We start from the raw sequence: 15815 nt of genomic DNA on the forward strand, positions 1-15815 counted from the left end.
TGCTCGTGTGAATTCCATTCTCAGGGCCGTGAATGGGGTGAAGTTAGGCCAGTCACTCACTGTAAAACAGTTTCAGAGACTGTTGGGTCTGATGGCAGCTGCGTCCAACGTTATTACTTTTGGCCTCCTGCACATGAGACCCTTACAGTGGTGGCTCAGGACCAAGGGTTTTCTCCGAGGGGAAATCCTTTTCGCATGATCAAAGTCACGCGGCGATGCCTTCGTGCTCTGGTCATGTGGAAAAAGCCTTGGTTCCTGTCCCAGGGACCCGTGCTGGGGACTTCTCATCGTCGTGTAATGCTTACGACAGATGCTTCTCTCACGGGCTGGGGGGCGATCATGAGTGGTCGCTCAGCTCAGGGTCTTTGGGAGGACCATCAGCTCTCCTGGCACATAAATCGGCTGGAGATGATGGCGGTGTTTCTTGCTCTGAGACACTTCCTCCCAGACCTGAGGGATCACCATGTGTTGGTCCGCACGGACAACACTACGGTGGTCTCTTACATCAACCATCAGGGGGCATGCGGTCTCGCATATTATCAAAGTTGGCCAGCCGCATCCTCCTCTGGTCCCACGGAAAGCTCCTCTCTCTGAGAGCTGCTTATATTCCCGGGCGGTTGAATGTGGGGGCGGACGCTCTGTCGAGGCAGAGCGCGAGTCCGGGGGAATGGAAACTCCACACCGAAGTGGTGGAACTAATATGGAAAACATTCGGTCGAGCTCAAGTCGATCTATTTGCCACAGAGTCATCTCAGTGCCCTCTGTGGTATTCCCTGCAGCACCCAGCACCTCTAGGGCTGGATGCCATGCTACAGACGTGGCCGAGGCTGCGCCTGTATGCATTTCCCCCGATCTCACTGCTCCCCGGAGTTCTGGAGAAGATTCGCCAGGAGAGGGTCGACCTAATATTGGTGGCCCCTTACTGGCCGACCAGAATATGGTTCTCGGACATAATGTCTCTTCTTCACGGCTCGCCTCTGGAGCTTCCTCTCAGACAGGACCTTCTGTCGCAAGAGGGCGGTACGATTCTCCATCCCCGCCCAGAAACATGGAAACTGTGGGCCTGGCCTCTGAGGGGGCAAGGCTCATAGAATCTGGTCTCCCAGCCGAGGTTGTGGAGACCATCCTTCACTCCAGAGCTCCCTCCACAAGGAAGCTGTATTCATACAAATGGAAACTGTTTGCCGCATGGTGTGGCCAACATAATTTGGACCCTGTCCAGTCTTCAATCAGCTATGTGCTGCAGTTCCTTCAAGAGAAGTTTTCTGAAGGTTTAACCCCTTCAACACTAAAGGTGTACATCACAGCCATTTCGGCTTATCACAGCCCTGTAGGGGGTTCCTCGGTGGGTCGAGACCCCCTAGTCATGCGCTTCCTTCGTGGCACGCTCAGGTTGAGGCCTGCGGCGCGCACAAAAACTCCGACCTGGGATCTGACCATTGTGCTCCAGGGGCAAGCTGAGGCTCCGTTCGAGCCAATAGAAGAAGTATCAGACAAATTCCTGACACTGAAAACTATCCTTCTGTTGGCAATTTCATCCCTAAAAAGGATTGGTGATTTACAAGTGCTGTCAGTCGCTCCATCATGTTTAGAATTTGCGCCTGGTATGATTAAGGCTTTCTTACACACCAGACCGGGCTATGTCCCAAAGGTGTCGTCGAGGGTCCCAGGTCCCATTATACTCGAGGCGTTCTGCCCGCCTCCTTTTACAAACATGGATCAGGAAAAGAAGAATCTGCTTTGCCCGGTGAGGGCATTGGATGCTTACGTCCACAGAGCTGCCCTGTGGAGGAAAACAGATCAATTATTTGTATGTTATGGGTCCCCTAAGAGAGGGGGCCCAGCATCTAAGCAGAGGATGAGCAAGTGGGTGGTTGAGGCCATCTCACTCGCATACAAAGCAGTGGGACACCCATGTCCCTTAACTATTCGAGCTCATTCTACTAGAGGTATGGCTGCTTCCAAGGCTCTTTTGTCAGGAGTTTCCTTAGACGATATTTGTGGTGCGGCTGGATGGTCATCCCAGCACACCTTCATCAGATTTTACAATCTTAACTTGAATGTCACTCCAGGTGCTACAGTTTTACAAGATAACAGCCAGGCACTTGGTGACACGGCGTAGTTGGGACAGCGTTCCCATTGCGTCATTGGACGTAGCGTCGATGTTCCCACGAAAGGGAACGTCTCGGGTTACGAGTGTAACCCTTGTTCCCTGAGTAAGGGAACGAGACGCTACGTCGCGTTGCCGTACCTCCTTCATGCCTGGAGCGCTCTTGCTTCAGACAATACTCAGAAGCTAGCGTTCTTTGTTCCGGGTGTGCTTTATAGTTTCCTGGTCTGTGACATCACCCGCCTCTGACGTCACGTCTTCTCATTGGTTGGATACAGAGGTGCTTCACGAACACAAAATGCAGAGGGTTCCCATTGCGTCATTGGACGTAGCGTCTCGTTCCCTTACTCAGGGAACAAGGGTTACACTCGTAACCCGAGACGTTTTCAAGATCCAGACCACTAGTAAAGACATCATTAAAATAATCAATGTGACACCAGTGGTTTATCCTCAACTTATGTTGACCTGAGAGCAGACACTGTCATGTGAACGCACATTGGAGATTAATATTTTGTAAATAAAGTCATAAATTATGTTTTTTGTGCAAACATGTCAATTCATAAAATTGAGTTCAAACCACTAAAGTAACATGAATTACTTTAATGATGTCTTTACTAGTGTTCTGGACCTTGAACGTGGTCATTGTGTAAACTGTGAATGGAGGGACAGAAAACTCTCAGATTTAATTAAAAATATCTTAGTTTGTGTTCTGAAGATGAACAAAGGTCTTACAGCTGTGGAATGACATGAGGGTGAGGAATAAATTACAGAATTTCCATTTTTGGCTGAACTAACCCTTTAATAATTCACCACTGAAATGGCACTAAAAAAAAAAAAAAAATCAGGTTTTAGTCAAACGAACAAACTTGTTTGTGAAGAGTTCATTCAATATTTTGCTATATTAAAGATAAACATCTGTTTTAAGTACACACTCATTGTCACATTCTGTCATTATTTACTCGTTTTCATAAAGCTCAGAGATGATATTTAAACACCAGAAATGCAGTTCATCTGCTACAAGTCTTCTGGACCCATATGATAGCTTTGTGTGCAGATTAAGTATTTGTTTCCTCAAAATCTTTTCTTAAATCTTATTTTTCATAGTCAAAACACATCAAGTTCACCTATGAAACATTCAACAACTAATTCCCTATCATTGACGACAGGTAATCTGGTGGTCTGTTTGTGACCAAATACCTTTTGTGTTGCTTTTTGAAAGCTTTAGTGAATGGGAAGACAATCAATGAATAATTACTCATATTTCTGTCTGTTCAGACACAATCACATGCCTTAAGACTTCCAATGAGCAAGTAAACGAGTCACATGACACTTTTAGACAGATGACACTTGCTTATTGTTTGACAAACATGAGTTCTAAAAACTACTGTGTAAAGTGCTCCTGTTTTCAATGATAAAACTGGGCTAATGATGACTGAATTTATATTTTAGAATAAACTATCTCAGTCTTTACAGGGATAAATAACACTAACTGACCAGAGATGATGTGGTAATGGACATACAAACTCTTGACATTTTCTTGTTTTTCGGTTTAGAGTTTCTGTATTAAAGGATTAGTTCACTTTTAAATAAAATTTTCCTGATAATCTACTCACCCCCATGTCATCCATGATGTCCATGTCCTTCTTTCTTCAGTCGAAGGAAACAAGGAATAAGGGTCTCAGCAAAACAGTCATTTTCAAAAAAAAAAAAAAAAATACAACTGGAACTGGCGCCATGGTCGTTCCGTAAATTGAACAGGGAAGGTGTAGGACACACAGCGTAAGCTTTTTGAAGAATATGGAGGGCGGAATGGCGGAAGCACGTTCAAGGCGATAATTTCTGTTTATAAAACATATACGGTTGTATTTTTTTCGAAAATGTCTGAACGTTTCTCTAGATAAGACCCTTATTCCTCGTCTGGTATCGTTTAAAGCTCTTTGAAGCTGCACTGAAACTGTAATTTTGACCTTCAACCGTTTGGAGGCCATTGAAGTCCATTATATGGAGAAAAATCCTGGAATGTTTTCATCAAAAACCTTAATTTCTTTTCGACTGAAGAAAGAAGGACATGAACATCTTGGAAGACATGGGGGTGAGTAAATTATAAGGAAAATTTAATTTGAAAGTGAACTAATCCATTAATAGTCTATGATGTTTAACTGAATGAAGAGCTCAGGCAGCCCCAATAAAACTTAAAGGGATAGTTCACCCAAAAATGAAAATTTGATGTTTATCTACTTACCCCCAGTACATCCAAGATGTAGGTGAATTTGTTTCTTCAGTCGAACGCAAATTATGATTTTTAACTGCAACCGCTGCCGTCTGTCAGTCAAATAATAGCAGTGGATGGGAACTTCAACTATAACAGTAAATAAAACTTCCATAAACAAATCCAAATTAAACCCTGCGGCTCGTGACGACACATTGATGTCCTAAGACACGAAACGATCAGTTTGTGTGAGAAACCGAACAGTATTTATATCATTTTTTACCTCTAATACACCACTATGTCCAACTTCGTTCAGCTTCCGGTTAGTGAGGTCAAAAAAACCCGTTCTGACGACGGAAGTGATGTCTCGCCCATATACTTCAATGAGCGTGAGACATCACTTCCGTTGTCAGAGCGCGATCAGACCTCACCAACCGGAAGCTGAACGCAGTTGGACATAGTGGTGTTTTAGAGGTAAAAAATGATATAAATACTGTTCGGTTTCTCACACAAACTGATCGTTTCGTGTCTTAGGACATCAATGTGCCGTCACGAGCCACAGGGTTTAATTTGGATTTGTCTATGGAAGTTTTTTCGACTCTTATTGTTCAAGTTCCCAATCTCTCCTATTATTTGACTGACAGACGGCAGCGGTTGCAGTTAAAAATCATAATTTGCGTTCGACTGAAGAAAAAAAGTCACCTACATCTTGGATGCCCTGGGGGTAAGCAGATAAACATCAAATTTTCATTTTTGGGTGAACTATCCCTTTAAAATGACAGAAAAAGGACAGCAGGATGATTTATGGGCTGTCTCTGCTAAATTTGTCAACCTTCAATAGCAAAAGAACAAAACTACATGAAATACATGATCAAAAGATCTTAAAGGTGCCCAAGAACGTTCTTTCACAAGATGTAATATAAGTCTAAGGTGTCTCCTGAATGTGTCTGTGAAGTTTCAGCTCAAAATACCCCATAGATTTTTTTAAATTAATTTTTTAACTGCCTATTTTGGGGCATCATTAACAATGCACTGATTTACACTCGACGCCGCCCCTTTAAGACGCGAGCTTCCTGCCAAACGAGCTGTCGACTATATTACAGCGCATTTACAAAGTTCACACAGCTAATATAACCCTCAAATGGATCTTTACAAGATGTTCGTCATGCATGCTGTATGCATGCTTCGAATTATGTGAGTAAATTATTTACTTGGATGTTAAAAGTTTTATTCTGAGTGAATCTGAGGCTGGGCTCCGTGGCTAACGGCTATTGCTACACTGTTGGAGAGATTTATAAAGAATGAAGTTGTGTTTATGCATTATACAGACTGCAAGTGTTTAAAAAATGAAAATAACGACAGTCTTGTCTCCGTGAATACAGTAAGAAACGATGGTAACTTTAACCTCATTTAACAGTACATTAGCAACATGCTAACGAAACATTTAGAAAGACAATTTACAAATATCACTAAAAATATCATGATATCATGGATCATGTCAGTTATTATTGCTCCATCTGCCATTTTTCGCTGTTATTCTTGCTTGCTTACCTAGTCTGATGATTCGGCTGTGTGCAGCTCCAGACGTTAACTGGCTGCCCTTGTGTAATCCCTTTGATAATTGTTGGGAACGTGGGCTGGCATTATGCAAATATTGGGGCGTTCACCCCGACTGTTACGTAACAGTCGGTGTTATGTTGAGATTCGCCTGTTCTTCGGAGGTCGTTTAAACAAATGAGATTTATATAAGAAGGAGGAAACAATGGGGTTTGAGACTCAATGTATGTCTTTTCCATGTAATGAACTCTTGTTATTTAACTATGCCAGGGTAAATTCAATTTTTGAATCAAGGGCACCTTTAAATCAGCATTTTAATCATACAGAGATTCAGCAATTAGTATTAATGTAATTCAGCTCAACTCTGAACAATCACAGATCAATGATTACTGCACTAAATCAACCACAATTAGAACTGGTAAAAAGGTAGAAATATTGATTGTGAAAAATCGTATTATACATTTAAACTGTACAGAACTACAATAAAGCTCAATGTTTTTCCTCTTGCTGTATAAGCTGCAATACTTACTCGTTTGCTTTTGTAGTTCAGAGACTTTGTAACGATGATAAAAAACACCAGCAGCTGAAAATGCCAGCAGAACAATCCCTGCTAGAGCAGCTGGAAACAGAGCTGGGACTGGAACAGCTAAAGAGAGACAGACAGTGTGAATGAGTCTGATCTATAACAAACACTATAAACATCAGCACTATATAACCTGAGTGAAGATCTGATACTGTAATGATAGTCATTAGTGTGAATGAGTCTGATCTATAACAAACACTATAAACATCAACACTATATAACCTGAGTGAAGATCTGATACTGTAATGATAGTCATTAGTGTGAATGAGTCTGATCTATAACAAACACTATAAACATCAGCACTATATAACCTGAGTGAAGGTCTGATACTGTAATGATAAAGAGTCATTAGTGTGAATGAGTCTGATCTATAACAAACACTATAAACATCAACACTACATAACCTGAGAGAAGATCTGATACTGTAATGATAAAGAGTCAATAGTGTGAATGAGTCTGATCTATAACAAACACTATAAACATCAGCACTATATAACCTGAGTGAAGATCTGATACTGTAATGATAGAGTCATTAGTGTGAATGAGTCTGATCTATAACAAACACTATAAACATCAACACTATATAACCTGAAGATCTGATACTGTAATGAAAAAGAGTCAATAGTGTGAATGAGTCTGATCTATAACAAACACTATAAACATCAACACTATATAACCTGAAGATCTGATACTGTAATGATAAAGAGTCAATAGTGTGAATGAGTCTGATCTATAACAAACACTATAAACATCAACACTATATAACCTGAGGATCTGGTACTGTAATGATAAAGAGTCAATAGTGTGAATAAGTCTGATCTATAACAAACACTATAAACATCAACACTATATAATCTGAGTGAAGATCTGATACTGTAATGATAAAGAGTCAATAGTGTGAATGAGTCTGACCTATAAAAAACACTATAAACATCAACACTATATAACCTGAAGATCTGATACTGTAATGATAAAGAGTCAATAGTGTGAATGAGTCTGATCTATAACAAACACTATAAACATCAACACTATATAACCTGAAGATCTGATACTGTAATGATAAAGAGTCAATAGTGTGAATGAGTCTGATCTATAACAAACACTATAAACATCAACACTATATAACCTGAAGATCTGATACTGTAATGATAAAGAGTCAATAGTGTGAATGAGTCTGATCTATAACAAACACTATAAACATCAACACTATATAACCTGAGGATCTGGTACTGTAATGATAAAGAGTCAATAGTGTGAATAAGTCTGATCTATAACAAACACTATAAACATCAACACTATATAATCTGAGTGAAGATCTGATACTGTAATGATAAAGAGTCAATAGTGTGAATGAGTCTGACCTATAAAAACACTATAAACATCAACACTATATAACCTGAGGATCTGGTACTGTAATGATAAAGAGTCAATAGTGTGAATAAGTCTGATCTATAACAAACACTATAAACATCAACACTATATAATCTGAGTGAAGATCTGATACTGTAATGATAAAGAGTCAATAGTGTGAATGAGTCTGACCTATAAAAAACACTATAAACATCAACACTATATAACCTGAGTGAAGATCAGATACTGTAATGATAAAGAGTCATTAGTGTGAATGAGTCTGATCTATAACAAACACTCTAAACATCAACACTAACCTGAGAGAAGATCTGATACTGTAATGATAGTCATTAGTGTGAATGAGTCTGATCTATAACAAACACTATAAACATCAACACTATATAACCTGAGTGAAGATCTGATACTGTAATGATGAAGAGTCATTAGTGTGAATGAGTCTGATCTATAACAAACACTATAAACATCAACACTATATAACCTCAGTTAAGATCTGATACTGTAATGATAAAGAGTCATTAGTGTGAATGAGTCTGATCTATAACAAACACTCTAAACATCAACACTATATAACCTAAGAGAAGATCTGATACTGTAATGATAAAGAGTCAATAGTGTGAATGAGTCTGATCTATAACAAACACTCTAAACATCAACACTATATAACCTGAGTGAAGATCTGATACTGTAATGATAAAGAGTCATTAGTGTGAATGAGTCTGATCTATAACAAACACTATAAACATCAACACTATATAACCTAAGAGAAGATCTGATACTGTAATGATAAAGAGTCATTAGTGTGAATGAGTCTGATCTATAACAAACACTATAAACATCAGCACTATATAACCTGAGTGAAGATCTGATACTGTAATGATAAAGAGTCATTAGTGTGAATGAGTCTGATCTATAACAAACACTCTAAACATCAGCACTATATAACCTGAGTGAAGATCTGATACTGTAATGATAAAGAGTCATTAGTGTGAATGAGTCTGATCTATAACAAACACTCTAAACATCAACACTATATAACCTAAGAGAAGATCTGATACTGTAATGATAAAGAGTCATTAGTGTGAATGAGTCTGATCTATAACAAACACTATAAACATCAGCACTATATAACCTGAGTGAAGATCTGATACTGTAATGATAAAGAGTCATTAGTGTGAATGAGTCTGATCTATAACAAACACTATAAACATCAACACTATATAACCTGAGTGAAGATCTGATACTGTAATGATAGAGTCATTAGTGTGAATGAGTCTGATCTATAACAAACACTATAAACATCAGCACTATATAACCTGAGGATCTGGTACTGTAATGATAAAGAGTCAATAGTGTGAATAAGTCTGATCTATAACAAACACTATAAACATCAACACTATATAATCTGAGTGAAGATCTGATACTGTAATGATAAAGAGTCATTAGTGTGAATGAGTCTGATCTATAACAAACACTATAAACATCAACACTATATAACCTGAGTGAAGATCTGATACTGTAATGATGAAGAGTCATTAGTGTGAATGAGTCTGATCTATAACAAACACTATAAACATCAACACTATATAACCTCAGTTAAGATCTGATACTGTAATGATAAAGAGTCATTAGTGTGAATGAGTCTGATCTATAACAAACACTCTAAACATCAACACTATATAACCTGAGAGAAGATCTGATACTGTAATGATAGTCATTAGTGTGAATGAGTCTGATCTATAACAAACACTATAAACATCAACACTATATAACCTGAGTGAAGATCTGATACTGTAATGATAAAGAGTCATTAGTGTGAATGAGTCTGATCTATAACAAACACTATAAACATCAACACTATATAACCTGAGTGAAGATCTGATACTGTAATGATAGTCATTAGTGTGAATGAGTCTGATCTATAACAAACACTATAAACATCAGCACTATATAACCTGAGTGAAGATCTGATACTGTAATGATAAAGAGTCATTAGTGTGAATGAGTCTGATCTATAACAAACACTATAAACATCAGCACTATATAACCTGAGTGAAGATCTGATACTGTAATGATAGAGTCATTAGTGTGAATGAGTCTGATCTATAACAAACACTATGAACATCAACACTATATAACCTGAGTGAAGATCTGATACTGTAATGATAGTCATTAGTGTGAATGAGTCTGATCTATAACAAACACTCTAAACATCAACACTATATAACCTGAGAGAAGATCTGATACTGTAATGATAAAGAGTCATTAGTGTGAATGAGTCTGATCTATAACAAACACTATAAACATCAGCACTATATAACCTGAGTGAAGATCTGATACTGTAATGATAGTCATTAGTGTGAATGAGTCTGATCTATAACAAACACTATAAACATCAGCACTATATAACCTGAGTGAAGATCTGATACTGTAATGATAGAGTCATTAGTGTGAATGAGTCTGATCTATAACAAACACTATGAACATCAACACTATATAACCTGAGTGAAAAGTCTCTATAACAAACACTATAAACATCAACACTATATAACCTGAATAAACATCAACACTATATAACCTGAGAGAAGATCTGATACTGTAATGATAAAGAGTCAATAGTGTGAATGAGTCTGATCTATAACAAACACTATAAACATCAGCACTATATAACCTGAGTGAAGATCTGATACTGTAATGATAAAGAGTCATTAGTGTGAATGAGTCTGATCTATAACAAACACTATAAACATCAGCACTATATAACCTGAGTGAAGATCTGATACTGTAATGATAAAGAGTCATTAGTGTGAATGAGTCTGATCTATAACAAACACTATAAACATCAACATTATATAACCTGAGTGAAGATCTGATACTGTAATGATAAAGAGTCAATAGTGTGAATGAGTCTGATCTATAACAAACACTCTAAACATCAACACTAACCTGAGAGAAGATCTGATACTGTAATGATAGTCATTAGTGTGAATGAGTCTGATCTATAACAAACACTATAAACATCAACACTATATAACCTGAGTGAAGATCTGATACTGTAATGATAAAGAGTCATTAGTGTGAATGAGTCTGATCTATAACAAACACTATAAACATCAACACTATATAACCTGAGTGAAGATCTGATACTGTAATGATAAAGAGTCATTAGTGTGAATGAGTCTGATCTATAACAAACACTATAAACATCAACACTATATAACCTGAGTGAAGATCTGATACTGTAATGATAGTCATTAGTGTGAATGAGTCTGATCTATAACAAACACTATAAACATCAGCACTATATAACCTGAGTGAAGATCTGATACTGTAATGATAAAGAGTCATTAGTGTGAATGAGTCTGATCTATAACAAACACTATAAACATCAGCACTATATAACCTGAGTGAAGATCTGATACTGTAATGATAGAGTCATTAGTGTGAATGAGTCTGATCTATAACAAACACTATGAACATCAACACTATATAACCTGAGTGAAGATCTGATACTGTAATGATAGAGTCATTAGTGTGAATGAGTCTGATCTATAACAAACACTATAAACATCAACACTATATAACCTGAATAAACATCAACACTATATAACCTGAGTGAAGATCTGATACTGTAATGATAAAGAGTCAATAGTGTGAATGAGTCTGATCTATAACAAACACTATAAACATCAGCACTATATAACCTGAGTGAAGATCTGATACTGTAATGATAAAGAGTCATTAGTGTGAATGAGTCTGATCTATAACAAACACTATAAACATCAACATTATATAACCTGAGTGAAGATCTGATACTGTAATGATAAAGAGTCAATAGTGTGAATGAGTCTGATCTATAACAAACACTATAAACATCAGCACTATATAACCTGAGTGAAGATCTGATACTGTAATGATGAAGAGTCATTAGTGTGAATGAGTCTGATCTATAACAAACACTATAAACATCAACACTATATAACCTGAGAGAAGATCTGATACTGTAATGATAAAGAGTCAATAGTGTGAATGAGTCTGATCTATAACAAACACTATAAACATCAGCACTATATAACCTGAGTGAAGATCTGATACTGTAATGATAAAGAGTCATTAGTGTGAATGAGTCTGATCTATAACAAACACTATAAACATCAGCACTATATAACCTAAGTGAAGATCTGATACTGTAATGATAAAGAGTCATTAGTGTGAATGAGTCTGATCTATAACAAACACTATAAACATCAGCACTATATAACCTGAGTGAAGATCTGATACTGTAATGATAAAGAGTCATTAGTGTGAATGAGTCTGATCTATAACAAACACTATAAACATCAACACCATATAACCTGAGTGATAAAGAAAGTCATTATTTATCAGATCTACTGTATTTACAGGTGTCAGACAGGCTGTTTTAGATAATAAAAGTTCAGGGTGAGACGTTATGAATTATTTACAGACAGCTGATAAACAATCATTACTTTTATAGTCTTGAGTTACTCACCGCTGAGAGTAACAACGAATCTCTTGTTTAAAGTCTGATTGCTGCTGCTGATCTTCACTTTATAAACTCCAGAGTCTGTGATTCTGATTTTTGTGATGGTCAGAGATCCGGTCTGATGATCCAGCTTCAGTCTATCTCTGAATCTCTCATCAGGATCATTATATAATCTTAGACTCTTGGTCTCTAGATCATGTTTAGCTATGAGTTTTCCTTCATCTCCAAACCTCCACACTATCAGCTCTTTTCTGTGTGTTTTAATATCAGTCTGAAGAGTGACAGGATTCCCCTCCGTCTCTGATACACTCTTCATTTCACCTTTAAAAGCTTCAATAACATCTGGAGACTCTGCATGAGACAGATTCACAGATATTAAACACTAAACACAGTTACTGGCACTAGAATATTAACTTTAACAGTCAAGTATCTTGTGGTTACTGCATAAGGCATATATGAACCATATATTAATTAGTTTATGATATTTAATCTAATTTAAGTGCTGAATATAATTTTCCTTAAACATATTTCTTTAAGTGTATCTTTATTTGTGTTGATTGAGTCTGCTCCTTCTATAGGCGAAAGCTATTCTGTAAGATTGTTTTGTAAGATTTTCCAGCTGCAGTTTAAATATCAGCTTAATTGATTTTAATTTATAAAACAACAATAAACATCTAACATCTTCAAAACATCTAATTATTCAAAAATAGTGTCCTCACCATAGACATTAACACTGAAATTCAAACGTGAGGTCCCATGGTTGTGGTTGATCTCTAGTCTATAAAGTCCAGAGTGTTTAGTTCTCATGTTTGTGATTGTCAGAGATCCAGTCTGATCCAGCTGCAGTCTGTCTTCGAACATCTCAGGGACAATGGGATATGAAATATCATTTCCCTCGATTTGAGCAATGACTGAACGTGAATCCTTAAACCTCCACATCATCTGAATAATTCCCTGTATTTGAGTAAGATCAGGGTTTAGAGTGACTGAATCTCCCTCCATCACAGTCTTCACTTCATCTGTTCCAGCACCAAACACTCCTGCAGAACAAACACAAACAGTTTCTCAGAGATTAAACTCATATAACACTGCTGCTCATGTTACTGAACAGAGTTCAACAGAAATCAATCTTGACTTATAAACAATATTTAACTTACTACAAGGCCACTATTATGCTCATTTATGGGTTCATAATTTTGTTTATGGGGTCTGCAAAATTTGGTTTACATGACTTAATGTTCCAGAAAACAATTTTTATTATAATTTACATTGTTGCAGCACCAGTTTTCACCCTCTGTCTGAATGCTCTATTTAATAGAATCCTCAAGAACAATAAAACTGTATAATTCCCCAACAAATGTTAAGATTGGGAGGTAATGCACTCTCAAAGTTACATAATACAACACCAAAAAGGTAATACCCCAGGTGACAAAATTACAGAACTGGTCTGTCATACATACACATGAAATGAATGGACAAAAATAACTCAAGAGTACCAAAATATCACTTTGAATATCCACATTTCTTAAGTGCACTGAATAATATGCTATGAACAAATATTAAATGCTGTGGGTCAGCAACAGGTGTGGCACACATGTCCTGAAAACAAGTGAAGCCAAATCATTTCGATCGCCCCCTGGTGGGTGGCTGAAGTATAGGTCATAAACCCCAACATTTCCATGTAAACAAATGCGACATGAGCCAAATGAAACAATCAAATTACACTTCAATTTCAAATTGATTTCTGTCATTTTAGGTAGCTATTATCACGTTGATGTATGTTCAACTGTTCATTTTTTAAACAGTTTGGTTTTAGTTAAGCTATCTGAGAATGCTTTGACGCACTAACACGGTGCATGATTGCCTGGCAAGTCCAGGGCTGCGTTTCCCAAAAGCATCGTAAGCTTAAGTTGATCGTAGCTCCATTGAAACCAATGGAGCTACGATCAACTTAGGCTTACGATGCTTTTGGGAAACGCTACCCTGAATGATATATCTTCTACAAGATATATCAGTCTGGGGTGAGTTTCCCGAAAGCATCGTTGGTGAACCATGGTCGTAAGTCCCATTGAACTCTATTGGTAACGACGGAACTTGCGACCATAGTTCGCTTTGGGAAACGCACCCCTGGGACTTACGACCATGGTTCACCAACGATGCTTTCGGGAAACGAACCCCTGGTCAGTCCGCCCTCCATCGCGATTCGAGTCAACTCCAAACCGTACCGTGCAATCAGATTAGTTTATTTCAGTGACGCAAACAGCGTCACTCTAGCGCGGCGAAAGTCCCTTCAATATCAACAAAGATTGCGCACGGGAGACCCGAGAGTTTGTTCTATTCAGCCGTGAATTCAGTTTTAAATGACCAAAAACACATTAATTATTTACTTTTTGCTGTTGACTCTCTTGTCGCTTTGCTAATGTCATATCCGCCCTTCTCTGATTGGTTTACTCCGCTTCCTGTTTGCTCGGATTTGCTCCGCCCTAGAAATCGAATTGATTCAATGGCCGACCAGACTCATCCGCTGGTACAGTGGTGAGGCTGGATTTTCCAGGCAAGGTGCATGATGCCTAAGGGAACATCTGCCAATTTCCCAACTGCTTAAAAACACCTGATCTGGGTAAATTAAGCTGACTTTTAACATTTAAAAAAATCCAAAGCTTGTAGTACATTAATATTTTTCAGACTGACTTACTGTAATTTTTGCCAGTATCTTGCTTACTGTATATACAGTACACAAATATTTCCATTAAAAAAAGTTACTGCAATTCACCAATACGTGTTAAAAGAAAACTTTTAGAGGAACTGCAGCATTTTTTTTTTCTATTTCACCTGTACTAAATCATACTTCTAACTATAAACATACTACAACATTTAGAACATTAAAACATGATTTACTGTAAATTAAAAATAAGAATATTCGTATACTGTGTGTTTGTATACTATGTGATAGAGTTGTCAAAAGTACAGGCTTCGGTACCACATCGGTACTGAAATTTTAAAAATGTGACCCTTAAGCGATGTTGAGCGGATTCATAAACACCTCTGACCCTAACACAGACATATCAGATGAGCGCATCAACACAATCAGAGGTTTTTATGAATCCGCTCAAAATTTCAGTACCGATTGGTACCAAAGTCAGTACTTTTGACACTCTTCTATGCATCATTCCGTGTCAAATCAACCAGAGGTCNGTAGCTCATTTTCTCATGGGTGGGCAAAGCAGAGAAAGGGGAGGTAACCTTTCCCCTTATGATGACATATAGGGAAGATTCCAGATTGGGTCGTCTGAGCTTTCATTTTCTAAAACGCGAAGCAAAACACCCAGTGCTCGGTTTACACCCATCGCCTTTTCTAGCCACTGAGGGACCATATGCAGGCTAGGGGAACTCATATTAATGTTAAAAAACCTCATAAAGTGAAATTTTCATGCCATGGGATCTTTAAAACAGTTCATGTGAGTTCAGTGGTTCTGCCTTAATA

General features: G+C 37.7%; 1 protein-coding gene across 1 annotated transcript in view; it reads right to left on the reverse strand.

Moving 5' to 3' along the window:
• LOC125275967 overlaps window positions 1-13451 on the reverse strand; it is a 28613-nt gene extending 15162 nt beyond the window's left edge. Inside the window, exons 1-3 of the mRNA XM_048203343.1 lie at window positions 13051-13451; window positions 12338-12682; window positions 6406-6522 (exon numbers count right to left, since the gene is read on the reverse strand). Coding sequence (XP_048059300.1) covers window positions 6406-6522; window positions 12338-12682; window positions 13051-13333 — 745 coding nt within the window. The 5' untranslated portion in view covers window positions 13334-13451. The remainder of the gene's footprint in view (window positions 1-6405; window positions 6523-12337; window positions 12683-13050) is intronic.
• Between the last annotated feature and the right edge of the window lie 2364 nt (window positions 13452-15815).

Source organism: Megalobrama amblycephala, linkage group LG9 (genome assembly GCF_018812025.1).
Source record: "Megalobrama amblycephala isolate DHTTF-2021 linkage group LG9, ASM1881202v1, whole genome shotgun sequence".
Classification (NCBI taxonomy): Eukaryota; Metazoa; Chordata; class Actinopteri; order Cypriniformes; family Xenocyprididae; genus Megalobrama; species Megalobrama amblycephala.